Source organism: Fusarium oxysporum, chromosome 10 (genome assembly GCF_000149955.1).
Source record: "Fusarium oxysporum f. sp. lycopersici 4287 chromosome 10, whole genome shotgun sequence".
Lineage (NCBI taxonomy): Eukaryota > Fungi > Ascomycota > Sordariomycetes > Hypocreales > Nectriaceae > Fusarium > Fusarium oxysporum.
In genome coordinates, this window is record NC_030995.1 from 1,065,926 (window position 1) to 1,091,263 (window position 25,338).

A 25,338-nucleotide genomic window follows, 5' to 3' on the forward strand; every position below is an offset into this window, starting at 1 on the left:
CCATATAACAAGCTGTTGAGTCAAATATAACTAGAGACGAAACATATGTTACCTCAGCACAGATGTGGCTTCCCATGCGATGGAGCGGACGGAGCGGGTGTGGCCTCCGGTAAGGACGCTGTGGGCCGAAGCAGTCGAGAGAGAGAACACAGTGACGGCCTTTCCGTGAGCGGTTGCGATTAGAGGAAGAGTCGGGTGAGGAACCGAGGCCCAGGCACGTTCGTGAAGGTCAGGTTTGAGGGGCGCGAGGGCAGTGATGGAGGCCGAAGTCGGCGCCATGATGAACGAAGCCGCGAAGGCGAGAGGACGATAATTGAGCGATTGACGGCGATCTATGGAGATTTTAATGTATGGGAGTGTCGCCAGCTGGATTGGGCTGTTTAGGTAATAACCAAGAAAGAGTCGAGGTGGTGAAGTTTAACAGTTCATTTGAGTATTTCCCCTCCTTAGGTCAAAAGTTCACAATGGGATGGGGTTGAGTGATAAGATAAGTAGCGAGAACCCCTCCATTGAGTCAGTGACGTACTAAGCTTACATGGATCTAAACTCACCTCTAACCTACGATAAACAAGCCGCATAAAAGAAGCAAATAATTACCGCGTCAATTTTTACAAAATGACAGATATGTATATGGCTATATTTACAACATCTAAACCACCTTCGACTTAAACCATAACCAAGCCTCCTTCACATCACCTCCAGGCCTCAGATTCTGCTCCCTTGCTCTCCCGAGACCTCCCTTTCTGAACCCTCCTGGGAGGAGAAGCCATATCAGAGTGATAGCACCAAGGAGTCCGACTATTATAGGCTGTAGAACCTGAACTCCGGTCTTTGTTGGATAACTGATGCCCTTGTTTGTATGTATTTGCTGTTTGCCTTAGATGCCTATATGCAGGAAGCCTGGTTAGGCAGCTATAGGCAATCTTGATAGGTGAATGACTGAGGACTATTATAAATAGTCCTCTCTTTCCGTAGCTAGCTTAGAAGGATTATAGCCTTTCCTTTCACTAAGTGTCTTTTGCGCAATTGCACCAACCGCGAATGGTCCCACAGCTGCACCACCTCCTCCGACCGCAGCCGCGAACCCAATGGCACTGACGTGATAATCAGCTGGGAGTAACTTGGTTGCAGCAACCATGGCAGCAGGGAACAGAGGCCCCAGGAAGAATCCAAGAAGCATGACGAAGATGACAGAGGCGACGAAGTTGGGGACAAGCCAGTACAGCAGTTCCAACCCCATGGAGAGCATGAGATAGACCATGATGGCCGTCTTCTCACCAGTCCTCTCTGTGACGAAGCCCAAAACAACTCGACCCAATGTCAGCCCGAGCCAGAACAGCGTAACTGTCAAGCCAGCAAGGAAAGGTTTGGCATGTCGTACTCGAAGCATGAAAGTGACAATCCAACCCCCCAAGCTGACCTCAGTCGCGACGTATCCCAGGAGAAAGACGGCAACTATCCAGGTGATGGGTTTCTTGAGTGCCATGCGTGTTGTTGCACGGTCTTTAGCTTCGTCGTAGCGAACTCGCTGTCGATACACTTGGCCGGTTGCATCCCGGAATGCGGCTGTTCCAACAACAAGTTCAACCACAGTAAGTCCTATCATGATGTAGTAGAAGGTGTACCAGTTCAATTTCCCCTCAGTTACCATGGCAGACGCAATCAGAGGGCCAATGGTGCCACCGAGGCCATAGGCGCCGTGGAGGAAACCCAAGAGCTCGTTGGCTCTGTGCATGTTACCGATCCAGGCATTGTAGCCACTATCTTGGATACCGTTACCGAAACCAGTAAACAGCATTACGCAGGGTAGCGCTGGAAATGGAGGGTGAAGTGCCACGGGAATGTAGGCGATGAGACGACAGAGAGGCCCAAGAACTGCAACGCCTCGTTGGCCTAGGGTGTAGTGTATCCAGTTATTGGTGAGTGCAGCGACTACATAACCAGCTACAGGTACAAGAAAGAGAGTGGAGACGGTGGTGTAGTTGATGCCATAATATGTTTCAATCTGATCACATTAGAAGAGGGTACCTAGTAGGCGATTCAGCTGAATACACGCACGTATGGCAGTAGAGCCTGTAGTAGTCAGCCAATGAAGCTCTAGGCTTGACGAAGGTAGGCAGTAACTTACCCCTGGAGATGCATCATTCATACCCATAATGAGAAATGAGAAATTGGTGGCATAGTAACGATACGAGTTTATTCGAGGGCTGTTCCAATGCTCAAGTTCATCGATCGACTCTCCGCTGTCGTTCGTTTCGGGCTGCTGCACGGCCTCCACAGAGCCCAACTTCTCTTCTAACTCGTCATGATTCTGTTGTTGAGTTTGCTCTATCTGGCAAGATTTCGAGTTCATTGAAGGATCAATAATAGGTTTGAATGTTGATCGTAATTGATTTTGTAGCATAAATACGTTGGAAGAGATATGAAGTCTTTTCATACAAGACCATTGGATCCAACGGTACTATCTATATATGCAAGGTCGGGTAAATTTCTCGCTAGAATGAATAATACATTCACCGCAACCGTTCGGGTACAGTACCTAGCAACAACCACTGAGAGATCCATAATTTATTTGGCCAGTTGAGCATCCAATATCAACTTTGTTCAATTACCTAGACTACCTAATGAGGTGTTGAGAACCGGGCGGGATAACGGGACGGTAACCCGAAACGTACTGTATGTCTGAGCCTGAGTTTAAGTCTAACACCATCTTGTGATTCATTTTCAAGCCGACCACACAGTAACATCAGCGGACACCATTTCTGTTCATTATCTGTGGTGATACTCGGGCATTTTGTACTGCAGTGTTTTGTAAGACAAGACACCAAAACTCATCACAAGCAAGACTCTCAATTCCAGAGGATAGATAATTGTGATGAGGTAGTGCACTATGCTCCGACTTGTGACTTCCATGGCAAATAAAAACGGGTCAAGTTTAACTCGACCTCCCTTCAAGCAGTTGAAGTTTATTGGATATGATTGGCTCTATCATCTGGGGTCTGATATCCCCGGATCGTCGCCAAGGTTTGATATCAACTCCCACGGCCAAAGTTCGAGTGATAGAGAGACGGTTAAAGAGAAAAGAGAATCTCGGAGAATTCTTCATAGGTACCCATGCACGTGTTGAATTGTTACGTTGAAATGAGGCTGTGTAACAATGAGATGCATGCTACGCCACACGCGGGGTCTCTTACAACGTCATCGGCTTGTGCGAGCCCTCCACTCTCTTCCTCTCCAGTTCAGTTCAGCTACTTAGGTACTTTACCAGTGCCAGTTGAACGGGAGGCGGCTTAAAATACGACGTGGAAATGCCCAACGAACGATGCGCCTTGTACCAGGCAGTCCTATAAACGCCGTCTCGTGGTCTGTCTCATGCAGCTTGACGAGGCTCGTCATCGTCAGCTGTGTGATCAATAGATAGGTAGTAACTTAGGTAGACACAGAACCTTTGCTCTATCTCCTTCGGTAACACCACTTACATCCCCAAACATTAGGCCAGCTGCTGCTGCGCCACTCACCACTTCGGCTCTTATAACTCAGCTACTTTGCCTTAGTCTACCTCGCAGCTACAGGGCCTGCCTGCATTTGTCCTCATAAGGCTGACGTCCACCCGCTGAGTTCGGGTGCCTCTTCACTTTTGTCCAGCCACATAAGCTTCCTACTTCCCCTCCTCGCCTACCTTACACCAGAACCAACCGTCTCGCTCTGCGTCGCTTTACACTTACTTGTAGAATTCCCCATACAATGTCAAAAGACTACTACGAGTACGAAGAGTACTCTCGTCGCCGACGCGACTTTTCTCCCGACAACTACTCCGGCGTGCCCGGGTCTCAGCAACAAGGCCCTCCTCCTCCCCCCCCTCCTGGCGCTCCTCCTTATGCCTCAACCTCCCGTCTTGATGACCCTTACTACGGCGGCATGCCTCCTCCTCCGCGGGAGCGCATGACCCTCGAGCCTCCCGAGTCACAGAACCGCCCACGATCTGTCCCACCAAACACCACCATGGTCCGGCGCAGCCGCTCTCGTTCCCGTCCTCCGTCAGATGACGAGGATTATGATGACAGACGGAGCTCGCGAAACCGCTCACAAAGTCCCATCACCCGCGCTCGGAATGTCGTTGATGAGAACTTCTCTCATTCCGCCGGCGGCATCGGCGCCGGTATTTTAGGCGCTGTCGTTGGCGGTCTTGTAGCTCGCGAGGCGACTGAAGCTGCAACACGCCGCAAGCACAAGACCCGAGGTTATGAAGACGAGAATGAGGACCGCACTCGTCTCGTTTCCACCATTCTCGGCGCCGTCGCTGGTGGCCTAGGAGCCAATGCTCTCGCCAATAGGGTTGAGGATTCGAGGGAGCGAGACCGACGACGCCAACTCGACTGGGAGCGTGAGCGTAGCTACGTGCGCGAGCAGGAGATGCCCCGCTACGAGCAACGGAGATCCAGTGACCGTGATAGAGAGGACGACCGCCGCGATCGTGATCGTGACCGGTATGATCGCGGCAGGGCCCTACCCCAAAACGATGATGATGATTATGACTTCGTCTACGATGATCCGCGATACGAAGATCGAGAACCCAGGCGACGTAGAAGCGAGGACAACTACCGCTATCGCCAATAGTCGACCTGTCTTTTTACCCCTCGACAGCCTATTACTACTTCATTATGACATCTCACGACAGTATTTATTTCCCTTGTTTTCTTCTTGTTTTCTTCCTCTCTTGGCTTATGTTGAGTGACGTTTAAAAACTGCGAGCGGTACTAGAATTGTTTTTTATTACCACAGGCTGAACCATCAGTCTGGATGTTAACTTTTGGAGATCTCACGAGACATGACTTGACGCCTCTTGGATATTTACATAGTTGATACAGTTCTGTTTCTAAAATGCTTACGGTGTCATGTATTGGTTTCGTGTACCTATGAGAGTCCTTTTGACACATTCTCGGGCTGCTCCTGGTATCGAATTTACAATGTATTCACACACCATGATAACGATCATCGCAGCTGAATCACCTGTCCTGTTTGCAGCTGTTCAGCTCGATGATGACGTGCTGTCCAACCAATTCAACTCGATCGAAAGCAACGAGACCAAAAGCATGACCCGTCACCAGTAACAAGCCAATCAATCATATCCCTCCCTGAACCGTTGTCCACCGTCGCTCGCCCCGGTTGTTGGAGTCCCTGCCATTGCCTCCAGTGTGTTCTCGAGCATCCTGCTCTCGCTCCACGATCACCTTGAAGAACTGAGCTATGTCAGCAAGCGCGCGCTGCTGATAGTCTGGGACATCAAGCATTTTAAAGGTTGACTGGGTGTCAACTAACTGCTTCGCAATCACAGAATCTGGCTGGCAAAGTGTCCGGACGCACATTGCTCTGGCATTGACCTTCATGGCGTGCAGGAGCCCGCCAATCTCAACAGGATCGGCTTGTCGGCGGCCATAGAAGCGAAAATCGTCGACATGGAGGTTGATAAGTTCAAGCTGCGTCTCCAGGTCGTAGCGAAAACCAACAACCTTGGGTCGGCCCTTGTTATGCCACGTATCTGCTACCTTCTTGAGCTTGTCAGGCACAAGCCGACCCTTGTCCAGTTGCACCGTAATATAGTCATTCAATGCAGTGCTAAGGTTGAACTCCAGTTCGCAGTAGATGAGGCTTTGCTCTCTGGCATTTAGTGAGATGGCGACTTGTGATGTCGGGCGAGACCGGATTGCGGGCTGGGCCCGACGAGAGGTATGATGAAGCTCCGTCTGCGGTTAAGTTAGTACAAACATCTGACGCTGTATTTCCCCAACATACCATGTCTTTTGCGAGTTTCTTGATGTTGTCCAAAATTCCGGTCTTCTTCTGGGGCGTCTTTGAGCTTTGATCAGAGCCGCCGTTAGGGCGTTCGAGCCATCCGTTATCCCCAATCATTGTTTTTTCGCCCTTCTTGGAGCTTGGGTAGTCTGTTCCCCTGAAATAGAACTGCAGTGGTGAGAATACGGGAGTATCTTGAACAGTGCGATGATAGTTGCTGTTATTAAAGCCCACTGTTACGACTTGTGGGATCGGTGGAGAGTGTACTGCGATGGCTCGGGCCTGTCTCAATCCATCGGCAGAGCTTTTCGAGCGTCGAGGCCTATTGACCAGATCCTCTGGATGGCTTACCGACTCCCTGATCATGGAGGAATCATGGCTCCTCTTCCACTCTTGGAATGAACCCTCTCCAGCACCATCGAATTTGGATTGTGACCTGACGTGGCTGAGGCGAAGAGGTGATGGGCGGGCAGTTTGTTGAGGGGAGTAGACCGAAGAGGCATCATCGTCAAAGACCGGCTCACGCTCAAAGCTTCCCTGCCCTAAAGGAGAGACTGCATCGGGAATCTCTTCCATCTCAGCTGGTCGAGGCACTGTCCCAATACGACGAAGAGTCCCAAGCTGCAACGGGGAAGGCGGGTTGATATGTCGACGTTGTGCTAAACTGGCAGAGAACAAGTCCTTGGAAGAGCCCGAATGGCGACCGGGCATAAGCTCCGAAAAGGTTGGAGAATTCACATCAGAGGGACCATCTTCTCTAGTAGTCCAACCGTATGAATTCTCATGCTGTAGAAGTCTTGGTTTGTTCTTTCGTGGTGTTGACCTTGGAGTCGTTCTTGGAGTGGTCATCGTAGGCTTTTTCTTGAACTTAGCAGCCTTCGTTGGGCTCTTATCGACTTGATGACTGAAACTTCAGAATTATTAGTTAGAAATAGCGATAAATAGAAACATATGACATACGCGTCCGTAATCTTGTCAACTTGGCTCTCAGTCAAGTTCATGCGAATATGAAGCGGTTGTTTGACAAGGCGCTTGCGCGGAGATAGCGAACGCGCTCGCGACTCGAATCCTGGCGAGATATCCCGGAAATCTCCTCTCAAAGGCGTCAATATAGATGCTGAAGGGTCAGAGTAGCGCCCTCTATTCGAACTGTCTTGTTGCATCGAGTCCAGAACCTCGAATCTCAGTAGCCACTTGACAGTAGCTCCGAGTGATACAGGATGATGGTGACATATCACCACCGAGGTTCAGGCAAAGTACTTAGACGAAAGCCAGAAACCAAAAACAAGCAAGGTTGCCGGCAATAGGTGAATTAATGAATGAATCAGAGACTCCGGTTGGTCCAGTCGAAAATTTGGGTGCTGAATTGTTGTCAGCTGGCAACAAGTGTCAACGATAAGCCAACACTAGCGAGCCTCTGACGCGACTTTGGGAGTTCGGTACCGCTTCATTGCAGTCTCACATATGCTACCTTGCTGTCGAATTGATCTAGAAGTCCCCAGCAAGGCTTGTTTGAGATGCTCGCATCATCTGCTTGTCACAATGTAATATACCCTGCAACACGGCCTGGAGCATCATTTGTAACTAATGAGAGGTGTGTTTCCATCTGTAATCAATGCCACTGTCGAACCAAAGCTGAGGCGTGAAAGGGCCGTGGAACCTCCAGGAGTACAATACCCCTTTCGTTGGCGGGGCAGTTACCATATCCATTGCTTTATCTTCGGCGACTGGTAGTTCTCTGATGAAAGGTGGAAGCGGCCTATCTCTGGTGAACAACCCAAACTTCCTCGCAAAGTTGGCGTTGGGTATTTCGCATTCCCTAACATGAGCATCGAACTGCTGTCTGAATGCGTCGTGGGTCAGAATTATGGAGTGATCATCTTGGACCAGTGCAGGCTTTTGATTCTCTTTCTTTCCGTTTCCCTTGTCCGTCGCGCGGAACATATGTATAATGTGAGTCAACTTCTCCGAACTGATGATTTTGGAGCTTAGTGATCGACGGTAATGAGTGCGCTCAATCTGTACCTGAGACTTTTCCGTGATTATCCTTTTTGGTAATTCGTCGAGGTCAATTGACTTTTCACCGACCAGTCTGCCCTTATGAATCATATTCTCATTCCATTGCATCTCGTGAAACTCTCTGGCCTTGAGCTGATGAAACGCACGGGTACCCCCGTCACGAGATGAAACATACATCGTATGTTCTATTATCCAGTTCTTTCGTATACCGATACCGCTTGGGTAAAGAGATGACCTTGCTATTATAGGTGAGTAGTCTGAAAGTCGAGTGCGATATCTTTGAGGGTGGCTTTTCCTCCACTGTATCAGGGCAGTTGTCGGTATAATATTGGACGTAACAGTTGTGAGGTGCGGGACATGAGGGAGTTCGAGATCAGTCTGCTCCTTTTGTCAGAACTAATGGTTGCCATGAGTCCAAGTGAGGGCTTTCACACATGTCTGTTCAGGTGATCATGTCTCCAACGCTGAAATGCTGCACCTGGGTCATCCGAATGATGGCAGTCGACTTCAATCATCTCATAGAGTACACCTCCTGCGTACCCAAGGAACTCATCGCCAAGGTGGTCTCGTAATACTAGGAAGACCTAAACCACGTCAGAAAGCATTCTTTGTCGTTGTGTGGGCATCTGACAAGCCGGATTCCATCACGGTACTGGTAGTTGCGAGGTATATGGGCGCAATATCTCACAAGAACGTTGCGGCATTCTGTGAGGTGTCTGTTAGTCAATGTTCTGAGTTTATCTCATGCCTACACTGACTCTCTTCGTCAAAGATATCTGTGATGTTCACGGACCGGTCTCTTGCGAGATACGCAGAAAACTGTGTGGTATCGTCCATTCCCATATCACCTGGTCTTGAATAATCGTTCGTTTAAGTCTGAATAGCAGCATACAAGCTTCGCAAGGTAGTTGTTCACGATATATATCGCGTTTGGGCATTCAATATATGAACTTTTCTGGTTGTTGTATGAGTAAGAGCACAAGATGAAGGTGTCCCCAACGTAGCGGAAGGGACATCTTGAGCTTGTACTTCCAGTGCAACGACACTCGTGATGCACACATCGCCTGAGGCTATTGAAAGAATAGCGACTTCCATTTTCGAATACTCAGCACTTGACACACGACAGGGAAGTTCAAAGGCAGAGTTCTTCTACATTTGGCTCTAGGGTAGTCATATATATACCTTGGGTAAAGCTCAGAAAATGGTTCGTTGAGGCAATGGAAAGCAATTCTATATCTAAGGTGGTGTCACCTAGGTCGGTGGGCTTTCCGGCATGGAGACAATCAAGTCAATGGGGCTACTCCTTCTCATTGATTCACTCATTGAAGGTTACCTATTGTATAGAGAGAATCATTCACAGTAAAACAGTAAATCTTCCAATCCAATATGGCGAGCGGAATTTCTTACACACCGTAAATTGGAAACAGGACCAGGACCTTCTCGTCCTCATTCAACATAATCCCAGTCAATTACTAACGCCAGACCATTCATTGTCAGACAGGACTGGATCTTGGAGAAATGAGATCTCGGCCTACTGCCCGGCATTCGAAGGGCCCACTCCCGGGCGCGCTGCAGTGCGACCCAATCCACTGGTGTAGTTAAGATACGTTAAGACCTGGCAGTATCTCATAGCCCAACCCTAACAGGTTTCATCATCACCCGGCGCCCCTGCAACCGAGACAAAAGCCGGACCCGGTTGCGGCTTCCCGAAATCAACTCCCGATTTCCCAAATAGGCAGTCTCGATTCCCTGCTCTCCTCTTTGCCCCAGAAACCCCACACTCAAGACAGTTGGACCCCATGACGACAAGTGATTATTCGTCTCGCCAAACCACGAAGCGGATATTTCCCGTTGGCTAGAACATTTCGGCCAGAATCTCTATCTAAAAACAATGCGCCATACAGCAGATATGCACTCCACATCCCGTACCGAAGTCTGATGCCGTCAATTCCCCTCGGGTCTGAGTCGCACCAGACTTCTGCTTACTGCGTGTCCGGCCAGACCCCCGGCATCTCTAGATATCATGCCTATCGCATTTAGCATATAATATGCGACCCCCCATCAACTCTGCCTCTTGTTTCCTCAGATTGATCACATCAGTAGATACCTAACCAAACCACGCCTCTTCCTCTTCTACATCATGTCTCAATCACAGTCCGATCGCTCCCCATACTATGACATTGGTGAGTCTAAAGCTGTTGGCTATACCAACCAATTGAATTCTAACATCAATTCTGCTAGTCATTGTTGGAGCTGGCCCGGTTGGCCTCATGCTCGCAACATGCCTTGCTCGCTGGGGCTACAAGATCAAGCATATCGATAACAGAGCTGAGCCGACCCCTACCGGTCGAGCCGACGGCATTCAGCCACGCTCTCTGGACCTTCTTCGCAACATGGGCCTAAAGTCAGCAATCATGGCTTATCACCCAGCTCGCGTCTACGAAGTTGCATTCTGGGACCCAGCTTCGTCAGGAAAGGGTATCGCCCGGACTGGAACATGGGCCAGCTGCCCTGACTTTATCGATGCTCGATACCCTTTCACAACCTTGTTGCATCAAGGCCTGATCGAACGTGTCTTTATCTCCGACCTCGAGAAGAATGGAGCTCAGGTTCAACGGCCATGGACAATCAAGGGCTTTACATCCGATGAGAAGTCTAACCCCGAATACCCTGTCACTGTCGAATTGGAGCATGTCGATGGCACTGCCCAGGAGACCATTCACGCCAAGTATTTGTTTGGTGGCGAGGGTGCAAGGTCATTTATCCGCAACCAGCTTGGCATTGCCGTTCACCACAAGGATCCCATCGCCCATGTTTGGGGTGTCATGGACGGTGTCGTGAAAACCGACTTCCCTGATATCAAGGTAAGCTGAGCTTCTCAACAAGGCCTATGTCATGGTTTACTGACGACGCTCAGATGAAATGTACCATCCATAGTGAGCACGGCTCCATTATGGTCATTCCGCGAGAGGATAACATGGTCCGTCTTTACATCCAAATTGCATCCTCTACAGATCCCGATTGGAATCCCAGACGAACAGCCACCGAGGAGCAAGTGCAAGAATCGGCCAAGAAGATCTTGCAGCCTTACTCTATTGAGTGGGAGCGCGTCGAGTGGTATTCTGTCTATCCTATCGGACAAGGCATTTCAGAACGATACACACTGGACCAGCGAGTCTTCCTTGGTGGAGATGCTTGCCATACACATAGTGTAAGTCCTCCCGTGCTCCAATTATCACCACGCGCTGACACACCCACAGCCCAAGGCCGGACAGGGAATGAACACAGCATTCCTTGACGCCCAGAACCTTGCTTGGAAGATCCACGCCGTTGAATCCGGCTTCGCCAGCAGGGAAGTCCTCAAGACATACGAGACGGAACGCAAGCATGTCGCTGAGTCTCTCCTCGATTTTGACAACCGATATGCGAAGCTTTTCTCTCAGCGACCACCCGCGGCTGCTGAAGTCCAGGCTGCATCAGCCAACCATGGCAAGAACGATGTTCAAGATAACGAGTTCATCAATGCTTTCAAGGAGTCGTGCGAGTTTACCAGCGGATACGGTGTTTACTACAAGCCCAACGTCTTCAACTGGTCGCCAGAACATAGTGCACAATCCCCACTGATTCACCCCAAGGGGACCAAGCTACGAACCGGCCGCCTTTTTATCAACTCGAATGTGACGAGAGTAGTTGACGCCAACGTTGTGCATTTGGAACAGGAAGTTCCCTTGAACGGCGCGTTCCGATTGTTTGTCTTTGCAGGTGTCCCATCAAAGACCCGCCAGGCTTTGAAAGATTTCGCCAATCACCTCGGTAGCCAGCGATCATTCTACGCAGCTTATCAGCGGTCCGATCTCGACAAGGTCTCACACCACGAGAAGCACCTCCCACACAGCCGATTCTTCACCATCTCCACGATTTTTTCGTCCAAGAGACCTGAAATCGAAATCTCTCGCGACGTGCCCGGGGTGCTTGCCCGATATAGGGACCACGTTTACGCTGATGACCGATCCGATGCACGATTCCCTCAGGCGAAGGCTGTAGCCCATGCCAAAATGGGTCTTGATGAAGAGCTTGGCGGAGTGGTCGTTGTCAGACCTGATGGATACGTAGCAATTGTGGTCAGTCTTGTCGAAGGTAGCGGAACGGTGGATGCTTTGAACGAGTATTTCTCGACTTTTTGCACAAAGAAGTTGGGACCTACTTTGGCGCAGCTGTAGGTACAGCACTGAGGGGATGAAGACTGTTGAGCCAAAAGGTTGTCGAGACGCGCTGATTTGATGTAAATGATGGCTTTAGCGAATGTACATATGGTGTTTAGATCATCTTACAATTGAAGTTACTGCATAAGTATACAAAGGAAAGAATCTCTCGGCGAAGCGATTGAGAAGTGGTCATGTGTCTCTACCAGAAGCTCAGCAAATTAATAGCGAACCATGCCATTGCATATCCGTAGACGCCAACAAAATCCGATATCCTCAGACATGGGGGTGAGTCATCGAGAGCTCTGCTTTTAGGGAACAATTGTGTCGACAAAAGTTAGCATTGATTTACTATGATCTTTGTCCTAGAGAGTTCTTTGCTTGAGCCTACCTATTCTGAGAACCATTTACTACTAACCTACCAGGAGTAGATTCATAACTTGACGGATAGAACAAGGGGTCTTTGTCCTAGGTTTTTTTTTTTTTTTTTTTTTTTTTTAGGTGCATGGTCTTATCTAAGTTGGTAAATTACCTACGAAAGGCAAGGTAGTTGTACAAAGTCTCAGGATCGATCAACCGAGATCTCTCCAAACGTCTCACTCCTACCCTCGCGTGCTCAGAAGACCCAAATCAGATAACAGCAGCATCCATTACTCTCGTTTTGATCATGCTAGTTTAAATAATTGGGCTCCTGAGGTCATCCAATTAACTACGTAAATTTGACCAATTGCGGCGACGTCACGCGTAGCCCCACCTGACCTGTCAGTGCGGGCGCACTGACCTCCACCTGCATGTCCTGAGAGGCTGAAAGACTTCACGTCTTTCAACTGACCACTGTAGGTAACCTTCCACAGCGACATCATCCCCTACGGGCTTGCGTGGTCGTGATGGCATCACCGGAACGATTTGGATAAAGGAGAACTAATTGGGAAGTGGCTGTAGCAACACGACGCGACGCCACTGTTGTCGCGCTCACGCGTCTTGGGCCCGAGCTCGAGTGATCTGGCGTGGTAAAAACCGAACTCGACTATTCGACTCGAACCCTCCTCCTTTCTTCTCTCAACCATCAACATCAACTGCAGCTTCGATCAGCTTCATTTTGACTCGTTCGTAACTTCTATTCTTGTAAGAACAATTTCGCATTGGCTTCGCAGCCTCCCGATTTCACTTTCGATTCACCGCTCGTACTTTACACTTGACATTCAACACTTGACACTGCTTGACACTTGCTGGCACCTGCACCACGGTTTGCTTCTGCTTCATTGTCACTGCGATACAATACAACACCAATAGCACGTTGCTGGCAGCTCGGGTTGCTTTGTTGACATCGCATTTCCCTGTCGACTGTTTTACTTCTTTTCTCGTTTTCCAGCTGGATCACGATAACTTCATTCCACTTCACTTCAACTACACTTCACCTTATCTTTCACTTCACTTCACTTTTCTTCTTTCACGAACGCGACTGCTTCAGCTGGTCCAAGTTCCACATTGCACTTTCTAATTTTCACTTCAAACCCAACATTTCGCTCATCATGTCTTTCTCGCTTCAATCGCGCATTTCGGTCCACCAGTCCGCTAATCAAAATGGAAGCCCCGTGCCTTCGCATCTCGTGGAAGCTGCCGAAAGGCGACGGGAGCGACAGCAGCTGCAGATTGCCTCCAAGGCTAAAGCAACTACCCAGGTTCAAGTCTCCCTGCCTTCGCCAAAGGTTGAGTTTGTTACTCCTCCCAGGCAGATCAGGCGACCTACTGCGCGTCTTTTGATTGACTCACCACTTCCGCGCCGCGAGATTTTTCAAGATCCCGTTCTTCACAAAAGATTCATTGCCACAGAGTCTCCTCCCCATCTTAATCTTTACAGCAACCGAAAACCCCGACATAAACCAAAGGCCGAAACTGTCAACACAAATGACGAGGCCCCCAGCACACCCACACCCAAAACTACCACTACCTCTATCTCTGACCCCAATCTTGTTGTCGATGGCATACAGACACGCAAGCGTCGCGCCGAAGATACTGAGATCGACCTTGTTGCCGCACAAATCGGTGTCACTGACACTTCCACCCCTATCGTTACTCTTCGCCAAGGAGAGACTGTTCCTAGCGAGGAACCTGGCCAACAGGCCCATGTAAGCCCATCTCTTGTTATTTGCATGCCTGCCCTTACTGACCTGATACTACAGACCTCTAACCGCATGCTCGGAATTACACCAGGCGCCAGATCTATCACCAGGATGATATCTAGCCTCTATTCGGCCTTCACAGGCATTGGTGAGACGATCACCAGAATCTGTAAGTTTCAGCCTCCACATAACATTGACAGTCTTGTGTTCCTTCTGTTCTAATTCGTTACTAGTACGACCTCAGTCCTATCAAATTGCTGAATGTCGCTCTTACTTGAGTGAAAACCAAGTCAGCAACAAGCGTGTCAAGATTAGCACCAGTTGTGATGACAACGCGGCTTCCAACACATGCGCTCCTGGTCAGAGTGCTGGGCTCCGCTGGATCGACCAAGATGGCCTTACCACATTGGTGGCTGACTATAAGTACTTCGCCAAGTCCTTCATGACAGTCTGGGAATGCCTTGAGCAAAAAGCTCGACAAGAAGCAAACAAAGACCTGGCACCACTTAGCGCTGACATGGTCGATGCCAACAATCGTTATGAGGCGCACGACCATGACTTTTACGATATCTTCACTTTGCAACTGCAGAGGATTTATGACTACTTGAACAGAATCTACGAAATCGGCGTTATCGTCAAAATTCGGGACAGCAACGAATTTGTTCCTCCCGTTCTTGACTACGGACTTTCTGCAGAGTTCGCCGCACACCTCGAATCGATTAAGCACTTTCTATCCGGTCCGGCGCTTCCTGTTGTTTGCAACAATATTCTCAAGAAGTGTGGGGAAGATTACTGGAACGTTTCACAGGCATTCCTGGATCGAGTTGTGCTTGATATTAAGGCTATCCTTCGCAACCTTCCCGCCCCAAGCTACGTTGACTCTGAAGAGTATCGTGGCAAGCTACAGGACATGTTCCCTACCCCACCACGAACTGACCTCGAGACGCGTTTCTTACTGCCAGGATCATTTCCTGAATTCGATGAGCTTAAGGAGCGAATCGATAAAAATCTTGATGAACAGACTGCTTCATTCACTGAGGCAGCAGCTACAAAACCCGCCGTTCAGGCTGCTCTACCTGAGCCAGTGCCATCGTCCCCTCGCCCTGATGTCACTCGCCCTCACTACTACAAAACAGACTTTCTTCTCGCTGGGTTTGCTCATGAGAAGATCAAGCGGATAACACCCGCGGATTATCGCCAAACCTTTTATGAGGAAAGCAACGAACATCAAGCCCTAAAAACTCGATACATCACCGACTTCGCTCCCAAGGTTCCTCTTACCTCAAATGAAACCGGAACTCTCCGATCTATTCTTCGGAATCGACGAAAGCATCCGTCAAAGGTCACGCCCAAGCGTCTTCGCGTAACATGTCGACCCAAGGCTGTACGCTTTACGGACGACACCATCAGTCCGAAACCAAGAACACATCTGGGTCTAGATGTACCCAAGCAGATTAACTATGACGAGGAAACGGGAGAGGCCATTCCTCCAACCCAAGCATTTCAGGAGCAACGCCCTCATTGGACCCGTGGATGGCTCAACGTACCACCTGTTCCCGCCGAGGAGCCACCCAAGAATACCACATTCAATCCTTTTAGCGTTGCTGAATGTCTCCGCCGTCGCCGCGTAGAAGAGCACGATGGACGTGACTTTGATACGCGTATCAGAGAGATATTTGAGCTTCCTTCCTTCGATCTCCAGATCAGCGACGACTCAAAGGCCGGGATTGACCATGAAGTCGAAGAGGCCACTCAAAAAGCTGCTGAAGAGGCTCGTTTGGCTGCTGAGGCAGCGCAGCGTGAGGCGGAGGAGAGGGCTCGGAAAGAGCGCGAGGAACGCCTCGCTCGATCTGGAGGACTTCGCGAGCCTAATCAGACATTCGTTGCACCAGTCTCACCGGAATGGCACACAAGGGCAATGAACACACTCAATGCTGCATCGTCCACAAGCCTTGCGAAGTCTGCCGAGGGTGTTGATCTCCGAAAACACGACTTTGCCAAGATCGTGTCCTCAACTGAATGGCTAAATGACGAAATTGTCAACGCGTCTCTTGTCTGGCTCGATCGAGCTATCAACTCAGCTGCCGGCATTAAGGATGTCAAGCGGAACACTCGCAAGATCTGGACCCCGGGCTCATTCTTCTTCAAACGCCTTCAAGATCAAGGCACCGGCAATACCCAGAGGACACTGCGCCGATACGGCATCGAGAAAAGAAACTTTCTCGACATTGATACCATTCTCTTACCCATTTGCGAGCATTCCCACTGGACATTGCTCGTCATTCGTCCCTCCAAGCGAACAGTTGCCCACATGGACTCGATCAATGCAGGCGGCAACCGTTCTTACACCGCGCGTGCCATGGCGTGGATCCGAGACATTTTGGAGGAGAGATTCATTGAGGATGAATGGAAGATCATTCTCCACGAGGCTCCTCTACAGAACAACGGCCATGACTGCGGTGTTCATACTATCACCAACGCTATGTGCCTCTCCTTGGGCATTAGTCCTATTGAGGCATACACTGCCGACGACATGCCCACTCAACGTATTCGCATCGCCTGCATGCTTCTCAACGGCGGGTTTACAAATGATTTTGACCTGCGAGTTTATTAGGATTCCAATACCACTATCGGATAACACTTATCAAATACAGACTACTTTATTATGGCTTATGGAAGGGGCAGGCATGGCTTTTTTGTACAAGGCGTTCAGGCAGAGAATGTACCGGGGAAAGTACCGGGGAAAAGTGTTTCGGGTGAGATACCACTGCATTGCATTCATTGTAGGAGTTATAGTTATTATTTGGTCCACGAAGGGACGACTGTTGGTCTAGCCCAGCCGCAGTGCTGGATGAATAAATACATAAATACAATTCTCAATACTTAATTTTCTCTGCTCTGCATCATCAAGTATGCTCGGGATTAGGTGCCTAGCCCATGATAAGACTTGGTGTTTCTTATTATTGTGTCATAGAATTTAAACATGAATAACATTCTAGACTCCTTTCCTCGCGAGGTTTGTATTTGCGTGTTATTGCAACTTTCCCCGCCATAACCTCTGGTCTGCCACGGATAGCAACCGGGGCATGCTGTGAGTGGCTTGTAATTAATCCCAACCCCAAGGAGACGGGAGCTGATGGGTTCTGAGCGCTCTTGGGCAGTCTCGAGAGAGAAGCGCAAGCCATGAACCAAATAACGAAGGCAACGATCACGCAGATTTCTGGACCATCGGCGTGTCATTGTATTCCGCTTTCTCTTACGTACAGCTGCTAACTTGTCAGCCATAAGCGAGCGAGCTCGGGTAAACGAGCCTCAGAGAAAACAGCAACAACGGGTCTGTGATGCCATCCCCCACAACACCACAGGCCAAGTGGGCGACGCGTGGGCCTCCGGGTCTACTGGGATCAAAGTCGTGTCGTGTCCTGTCCTATGCTCTTGTCTCGTCCCCTCTTACGTTTCAATTACGCCGAGGTCGGCCATTGACAAGTTCCGCTGTCACCATCTAACCGTTCGCTTGGACAAGGAAATAGTTGGATCAAACTGGGGAATTTCTCATGGCCCAAACATGAGTCAACAGTAAGCGCTTGAGCCGGTGCTTCTATTATTGATTAGATTGGGAGGACAAATGGAGCAAAACTTGGTGATTTGCTCAACTCGGTATGGCTAAAGGCAAGACAGGACAAACCCAAACGCTTGGACACGGCCAAGAAGAATAGAACCTTCATTCAGCCACAGCCCCAACACACTGCCCACCTTGATGGTCCTTCAAACGAGGACGGCTCAAATATGCTGTCAGAGAGAAAGCTTGGTTCCAACAGAAAGGATTCTGTGTAAAGTACTGGCACCTGACCAACCGCCGCCCTTTGTTCACAATAGCGGAATAGAGGTCAAAGAAGGCTTGGCATTTGTTGGTGGTTCGCGTAGGGCTCATGGAGACCATTGGGAAAGCTTGGCAATGGGATTCTAGAAAGACTGTAGCAAACAGATTCCGACAAAGAAAGGCCGGGTCTACCAGGGGCGTTAGAGTAGAACTGATGGCTTCGACGTTCCACCAATCCCGAAAACCTTAACATATCCGATGCCCATGCAAAGCGAGGAAAGACCAATGTTTGCAGACTGGCGTGCGTGCTTGTTGGGTTGGCTCAGGAACTTCGGGCCACTCGAAATAAGGTATCGCATCCATGGCCACGGTATGCCGACACTAATAGGCGCGTGGTGATCCAGGGTCCTCAGCCGCAGGGCACTATTCGATATGTGGAAGCGGTTTTGCCACAGGCAATGCACCAGAAAGAGGCGGATCGAGAAATAGGCCCGTTGATATCCACGCCCCAACTCAGTGACGATGGCCGGTTCTACTGTTGGACGACAATGAAACGAGCTGAAGGCAAAAGGGTTCTGTTTGTTTGTTTGTCATGCGCGCGGGTCTGCTCTGAATGAAACAGTGTGTGCTTTATCAATGGGGGCAGTGCGAAACGATGTTACCCTCGTCAACTTTTACCGCCTGTTAGATTATACCTATGAGTATCGCGTCGCGTCGACAACTACCGGTAGCGACTCTGTGTAGGTAGGCTACGGAGTTGGTCCGTATGGTCATCGTTGATTCCTTTCACGATCCTTCTACCGATGCGGACCGATCTTGGAAAGAATTAGAGACGCCAGGGATACGGCACCATATTAAATGTCGCAAATATAGACGGCGTCGTCCGCTTACTGGGCCGCGCGCTGTGGGGGGGCCTTCGCATCGTATCGCATCGCAAGGCATCGCACCGCGTCTAGCCTGTATGCCAGCAATGTGATGCGGTGCGATATGACTCTCGAAGCGACGACGGCGTCCAAACGGTATCCTCTTCTGATGCCCGTAGCCAGGGTCCCGACTCATGTCGCCAGCTTGGGTGCGAGATGCCTGTGTCAAGCAAGTTCCAGGCCGTTGTAGCGGCAGAGGCTTCCTGACATGGATGGTCTGGCTGCAAAACTGGAGACGGAGACAAGAGACAGTACTCTGAGGAAAATCGATGGTTCCAATAAAAGCTTTGCTTTGGGGCTTCGAAAAAAGTCTTCTGGAACGCGCCGAGAAGGGAGGGGAGCGGAGGCTGCAGAATTGGCTGAATCTGGGTCTAACTCTGCCGGGGCGACGACGAGATCGTGCGCTTGTAGGGGATCTGATACGACACGCAAGACAAATAATTTTTCTCTGCTTCCAACCCTTCCTCGGGTCGGGTGCGATGTGTTTCGTTGGTGGTGAGAGATGGAGACACGGCGAGGCCGGTTGGAGTTGGTGAGTGGTGACACTCTAGGCCACTCCAGCCAATCCAAGGGCTGCGGTACCTAGAGAGTAAGGTACAGTAGCAGGGCAAGGGTGGGTGTGGTGTGGTTCGTGTAAACGTGAACGGATACCCCAGGGCCGTTTGGTCCAATTAGGAAGGCTTCCAGAACGAAATAAAACGGAAGCTGAAGTAAAAAATGTTTCTAGAAGGATTCCACCACGGGAAGGCTTCCAGAATAAGCCAGCTTGGCCAGCCACAGCCACCAACAAACAGCTTCAGGCCCAGCCAAGAGAAGCATAGCATCTCCTCATTCGGTTGGCATCCTAATGAATCTGCCCGTCACTTCCCTCGTTGGCATGGCCCGTGCTTCTGCGCCATTACCTGACGTTTGTTCAGGGCCCTGTTTATTGGCCTCGATCCATCCATCCATGGCTGTTGAGCACAACCTACAAAGTACAATAGCGTTGAAAGAAATGGTGCACCGTACTGTCCTGTGCTGTAAAACATGGCTTCCTGTAATACCCGAAACCCTGGCGTACATTATGTAGCATTGCACCATAGTTCTCGATCTCGGCAGCCTGGAATATTGGGCACAATCGTAGTGCAGTGCAGGCACTCGGGTTTGATCCCTACGAGAACACTTGTCAGTGTCGATATGTCCACTCGTAAAGTGGCTGACTTTGGTGTATTGTCGATGACGGCTGCCGGGCATTTAAAACAAATGTGGTCTTTTCTCCTGTTAGTTACCGCAACATATCGTCAGTCGGCCCCTTTAGAGTTACACAAAGTTCTCACCCCAGTATGACTGACACCACCAAGGCATGTCTAAAATGTACAGGTATGTTGATAATTCAACTTGAGCCGAGATTTGGTAATGTACCCCTTTATGCCCACCTATACCGAGAATCACTAACTATGGCGAGCATCAAGAGGCAATGTGATGATAGGGGCAAGACTTGAGTATCAACACAATACAAACACATACAGCATCGTGTCTGTTTTCCTTCTCAAGGATTCCCCAGTATCAGTCCGTTTGCAGAATTAAGTCTCAGCCCTGTGCCATGCCCCTAACGAGGTTAGACCTGCAAAAAACTGTTTGGGTGATGGGAATGAGCAGAATGACGGCATGGTCCATTCCAAGGGATGCCTCCACATTCTTGCCCCTCAGAGATGTCTCCCATTAAAGGCCAAGGCCAATTACGGCCAAGACAGCTGGAGCTTTCTTATTGCGCAAGAATTGGCGTCAGTATGTGGGCGTGAATCACTGTCATCATGATCGCCAGCCAATGCTGTCGTCCATCAGCATGCGTAACCAGCCATCAACCACCACAGTTTGCTCTTGCGTTGAGGGCTCAACCGACCTTTGTTGGCCTGCTGAGATGATCCTTTCACCCTAGACTTGAGGACGATTTCCGCAATCATATGGCGCCACGGTGTGGTCAGATGTTTTGTTAGATGGGTCAGAACTCCACTGATGAATGCCGGTCCAGTAAAGAGATATGATACTTCAGAGAAGAAGCTCAGGGTGTGCTGAGATTAAATTCCGATGCCCTGAAATTGACTCGATGCCGCAGTTCGAGTCTAGGTACCTATCTGATCAAAGAACAGGTATAGCACGGTCACGATTCGACATCGTGCATCTCGATATCTCCATTGTCAATCCTTGATATCCGAATATGGTTCAGGGTCTGTACTCACTGCCTAATCTGCAGTCATCACTGAAAACAGAGACATCTCTGGTCCCCTCAGAATATGACACACAAAGTGATTGAAAAAGAAGCAATTGGAACAAGGGCTGCAAGGATTAGATGCATTCTATTGCTAATACTTGTTCGATTTGAAGCTTCAGTCCATCTCACGCCGCAATCGTTCGCCTAAGCGCGGCTATTCATGGCGTTTGTTCTCTCGACCTGAGCTATCGCGCAATATCAATTGGTCACCTTGCTGCAGAAGGAAAGCCGTGATGAATCCAGTAACTCACATTTTGCGGCTCTTTTAGGCGATTCGGCATCTCTCCCCGCCTCCAATATGAGGGGGAGGTTAATACCTGGCCTACCTGGTCAAGGATCCAAGGGTCGTGTTGGAACATTCACCGACCTTTCGCCCTTTGACCAGTATGACCAGGGGCCAGCAAATCATACTGATGCCATCACAATGTGCCATGTATCCAGCACGATCGACCGAGATGTCGCTGTGGTAATCAGAAACGCTCGAAGTCGTGTGGTGCGGTGTGTAGCAAACCCGGGCGGCTGGGCAGGATGGCACCAGCTTCTTTAAAATCTCCGAAGGTCGGTAAGATTGGCTGTGAATACAAACTGACAAACAACCATATTCCCTACCTTAGAGGAGTCCCTGGAGTGCTACGGGACGGGAGCTTGGAGGAGTCCAGTTTCCTTTCTACGCACCGTGCTGTATAATTATTGACGCTGCCAATAGGGATAGCAGGATGTTATCATCGCGATCGGCCGAGCTACCGCTGTCTAGCGTCAAAGCCAAGATGGATTTGAGGGTCGAAGGCCCAGTCGCAAGGCCTTGTCTCTCGCGCCGTCGCTCTGTTGCAGGGGCTCTGAGAGTGGGACGCTCCACTGAATTAGAGGCTCATGAGGGGCACCTGGTACTCAAGGACGGCATTTGATTGATCTTGTGAGAGGGCTCGAGGAGGATCCAAATTAGTAGAGGTCTGTTTGGGACGGCGGTTGATAACAAGGCAGTAGACCGCTGCCAAGAGGTCATCGACTTAGTTAGCAAAGACGAAGACCGTCAGTAATGTGAAGGGTCCCTTACAGGTATCAGATGCAATAGGTGATGCTTTGTTCGTCACTGATCACACACTTTCGAGGCAAGGCAAAGCAGGCAGATAGATATGCACAGTAATGCTGTGGTTGTCGCAATCTGCACACCACTTTTTCGGTATTAACAAGACATTCAATGCAACGCATCCGATACATGCACTGCAGATTAATTATAAGCTCCTTCCAACGTCACGAACTTGATATTGAGAGGCATGTGTGACGCAAAAGTTGATGCCGGCTACCCAAAGCAGTCAGGTCAAGGCCAAGCCCAAGAGAGCGAGAGGCTAGACCCCGTCGATGACGATCCCGCCTTGGTTTTTGGTTGCCCACTCATCCATCCATCCATTGGATTGGATTGGATTGGATTGGAGGACATCACTGATCACTCACGGCTAGGGCTAATTAACTTACCTTGGGGGTGTAAATCTCCCGTTATTGCATGGTGATCCTCGGATCGAGCCTTTGAATCCAAAGGGCAATGAAAGATCATGAGAAGGAAGTGAATGAACACACCACATTTCATTCATTTGAACTGTCCAGCTTTAATGGTACACATTCTTCTCATAAGAACCATCAATCGATCCCTTTATTCCGTCACAAAGGGCAATTGGGGTGAGAGCGTGCGGGGAAACCGGCCACCATTGGCTCGTCATATTATCCCCGCGCCGATATTGCATAATGAAAAGTGCATTGCGATGGCGTGTTATGTCGCGCTGTGTTTACCTCTGTTATCACCCTGTTCTGGTAGAGCTAATTCACCTGAATGATCGACCACTGCGATCGAGATGACAACAGCTATAAATACGTGAGGGTCGAGAATAGACCACCAAGAGATCAGAGAGCAAAGATGATAAAGAAAGAAACAGGCAGACAAACAAACAAACAAACAAAACTTGGCAGACAGACAGACCCCATTGAGCCTCCACCATTAGCCACAATTCTGCCCTTCCTAACCTTCTAGCGTGATTCTACATATCGATATGAGGGCGTCTAGGGTGTCTGTCTGATCTGACGGATGGGATGATCAAGACAGCAAGTTTACGTTTGCATCTCCTCAGTGGAGCTTGAACCAAGCCGCGTTGCTGTCGATGATGGTCAAGCCTCGCCCTCAAGGAGCCAGGTCATCGCCCGTTACATTGCATTGATTGCATTGCACACGGCACGGCACTTCACCGTCAGTCATGCATTGTCTTGTGCGTTGCTCCCTTTGGCCCGTCCATCCGTCTTGTTAGTGCCACTGCGTCACGCTCAGCCGACTAATTTGCCACACTCAGTCATTCCGTCCCGTGCTCGAGCCTCACTGTCCCCACGCGACTTACATAATTCTGATCTCAGCTCAAGTAGCCTTCGGCGTTGTCCGTAACTTGGGTTAGAAGAGTCGGGGGTTTTTTTTTTCTTCGTGTCTCTTGTTTTTGCTTTCATGAGCAATGCTCTCTTCAGTCAGCCACGTGTCTGAATCAGGGGACTTTTCCTAACTCCCTTACGTGTGTCAGGTTATCAAGGGGCATGTCTAGCAGGTTGTCGGTTATCGACGCTGCTTAGAATGTGCCTTTCTCCGACAAAAGTTTGATGATGCTGTGATGCTTTAGGCCATTCATGGTTCTCTGGATCATACTTCACAACGGCTCGTAGAGTTTATCTTGATGCCTTGCTCTGTGCTAACTCAGTCACGAGGCGGTGCAGTCTACTAATGTTCCAAGATGAACAATAGGATATTCCATATATAGAAAGAAGAGAATTGGAATAACTGGGAGACACCTTAATACATCAGTAGGTACCTTAGGTCCTACTTACCTACCCCACGCAACAAAGAGAATGTATTTAAGCTGGACCCCTGTTCAACGATCAAGGCGAAGGAGTAGAGAAGGAAAAAGAAGAAGAAAATGCTTCTAAAAGCCTTCTTTGCTTGAACAGTCAGGCTGAAAACATATACATACCTTACCCTGGTCGTAGACAACTGGGCAATTCTGTACATATAGGTAGGTAGGTACGATAGGTAACCCTTGTCAGCAGCATTCGTCCAGTCGTGGCGATGCGATGCGATGCGATGCGAACAGGGGTACATGAGGTGAGTGAAGCTCCATTGTCCTAGTGGAGGCCTGAGGGCAGTCCAAGTCCAACAGTGGCTTTGGGCTGTAAGGGGCGCTATTGGTTTCTGACAGGGCCCAATATGGCCTTTTGGTGAGTGCTGAGTGGTCCCTGCCCTTCCTTGCACCTTCCATTTCGTCGTCGTCGCCACCTCACCTCACCTTTGTCGGCTTCCATTTACCTAAGGGTACCTTTACCCTCGCATCCAATTGGAGTGGCCTGTCTCGTCGCCCCCGGCCCCGCCCCTGGTTGTCTCTGTCATATGTTTGGCTCTCGTTGATCCCGTCATGCCAGGCTCGGTTTTTTTCTTCGCTGTAACTTGACTGGTGTCGCAACCGTAACAGACACAGACAGGAGACGGTACCTCAGACACTCTGTGTTTCTACGCGTACTCCAGCTTCTATTGGCCGAATTGATTCTTACAATCTCATTCAGTGAATGAGACCTGAAGCACTTTGCTCTCTCCGTCAATTACGGGGGATCCCTGTGCTAATTCTGCAGTAATTCTTTGGTCTCCCGATCGTTTGGTTTGGTTTGGTTTGGTTTCGCTCCCTCCGCTTGGTACAGGCGTTATTGACGTCGTCCTTGCTAAGCACACCCCCCTGACTCTATCCGCCCTTCCCTTCCATCCCGGCCTCTTTCAGTTTCTTGTCCTCTTCATCTCCACATCAACCTCTCCACCCTGGGTTGTTTTCTGTCTCCGTCTGGCTCCTCATCTCTCACTAGTAGCCCAAGCTGTTCCAGAGAGAGAAAAAAAAAAACCCAGACCAAGTGAAGACAAAAAGAGAGAATTGGGGGGAAAAAGGCAAATTCTCGTCGGGAGCTTTCTCTTTAAGACAAGCCCAGGCCCAGCCCCATTCATCGCCCGCTCTGATCGCCTTCCTTTGTCTGGTGTACAGTTTTGTTTCGCAGGTGACGACACACGACACGACGTTATCGGCCTTTTCCTTATAACTCGTCACTCACATCGATATCGAGACGCACGCAGAGCACTCTCTTTTTTTTTTTTTTTTTGCCATTGATCTGAATCTCGGACACGATACTCCTATAGGCACAA

The 25,338-nt window shown here is 49.6% G+C and overlaps 6 protein-coding genes across 18 annotated transcripts in view; 3 read left to right on the forward strand and 3 right to left on the reverse strand.

Annotated features, from left to right (window-relative positions):
• Positions 1-1,798, reverse strand: part of FOXG_13933 (uncharacterized protein) — a gene marked incomplete at its 5' end in the record, with an annotated part of 2,894 nt that extends 1,096 nt beyond the window's left edge. The window contains 3 exons of the mRNA XM_018393998.1: positions 53-332; positions 552-558; positions 1,037-1,798. Of these exons, the coding sequence (XP_018253384.1) occupies positions 53-332; positions 552-558; positions 1,037-1,798 (1,049 nt within the window). The remainder of the gene's footprint in view (positions 1-52; positions 333-551; positions 559-1,036) is intronic.
• Positions 1,799-3,222: 1,424 nt separating this feature from the next.
• FOXG_13934 (uncharacterized protein) lies at positions 3,223-6,760 on the forward strand. The gene has a single exon (XM_018393999.1). The coding sequence runs from the start codon at positions 3,745-3,747 to the stop codon at positions 4,615-4,617; it is 873 nt and encodes a 290-aa protein (XP_018253385.1). The 5' UTR covers positions 3,223-3,744; the 3' UTR covers positions 4,618-6,760.
• Positions 5,124-8,655, reverse strand: FOXG_21298 (uncharacterized protein; the record flags this gene model as incomplete). The annotated part of the gene is made up of 8 exons (XM_018401620.1): positions 5,124-5,744; positions 5,794-6,703; positions 6,754-6,910; positions 7,347-7,377; positions 7,495-8,190; positions 8,247-8,396; positions 8,444-8,517; positions 8,571-8,655. The coding sequence occupies 8 exons, from the start codon at positions 8,653-8,655 to the stop codon at positions 5,124-5,126; spliced, it is 2,724 nt and encodes a 907-aa protein (XP_018253386.1).
• Positions 8,656-9,622: 967 nt separating this feature from the next.
• Positions 9,623-12,211, forward strand: FOXG_13937 (uncharacterized protein). Its single transcript, XM_018394000.1, has 4 exons — positions 9,623-9,995; positions 10,054-10,676; positions 10,730-11,023; positions 11,073-12,211. The coding sequence occupies exons 1-4, from the start codon at positions 9,953-9,955 to the stop codon at positions 12,030-12,032; spliced, it is 1,920 nt and encodes a 639-aa protein (XP_018253387.1). The 5' UTR covers positions 9,623-9,952; the 3' UTR covers positions 12,033-12,211.
• Positions 12,212-12,840: 629 nt separating this feature from the next.
• On the forward strand, positions 12,841-17,049 carry FOXG_13938 (uncharacterized protein). Of its 2 annotated transcripts, XM_018394002.1 has the most exons (4): positions 12,841-13,139; positions 13,606-14,143; positions 14,198-14,306; positions 14,371-17,049. In XM_018394002.1, the coding sequence occupies exons 3-4, from the start codon at positions 14,210-14,212 to the stop codon at positions 16,749-16,751; spliced, it is 2,478 nt and encodes an 825-aa protein (XP_018253389.1). In that variant the 5' UTR covers positions 12,841-13,139; positions 13,606-14,143; positions 14,198-14,209; the 3' UTR covers positions 16,752-17,049. The 2 variants fall into 2 exon arrangements, with proteins under 2 accessions (XP_018253389.1, XP_018253388.1); XM_018394001.1 differs by having other exon boundaries at positions 12,846-14,143.
• Positions 16,803-22,319, reverse strand: FOXG_21299 (uncharacterized protein). 12 transcript variants are annotated; one of them, XM_018401624.1, is made up of 5 exons: positions 21,383-22,157; positions 21,100-21,316; positions 17,823-21,041; positions 17,592-17,735; positions 16,917-17,403 (listed from the first exon to the last, which is right to left on the reverse strand). In XM_018401624.1, exon 3 carries the CDS (start codon positions 20,111-20,113, stop codon positions 19,709-19,711), a length of 405 nt encoding a protein of 134 aa, XP_018253401.1. In that variant the 5' UTR covers positions 20,114-21,041; positions 21,100-21,316; positions 21,383-22,157; the 3' UTR covers positions 16,917-17,403; positions 17,592-17,735; positions 17,823-19,708. The 12 variants fall into 12 exon arrangements, with proteins under 12 accessions (XP_018253398.1, XP_018253391.1, XP_018253390.1 ...); XM_018401631.1 differs by having other exon boundaries at positions 16,803-17,735; positions 17,792-21,041; XM_018401632.1 differs by having other exon boundaries at positions 16,892-17,735.
• Between the last annotated feature and the right edge of the window lie 3,019 nt (positions 22,320-25,338).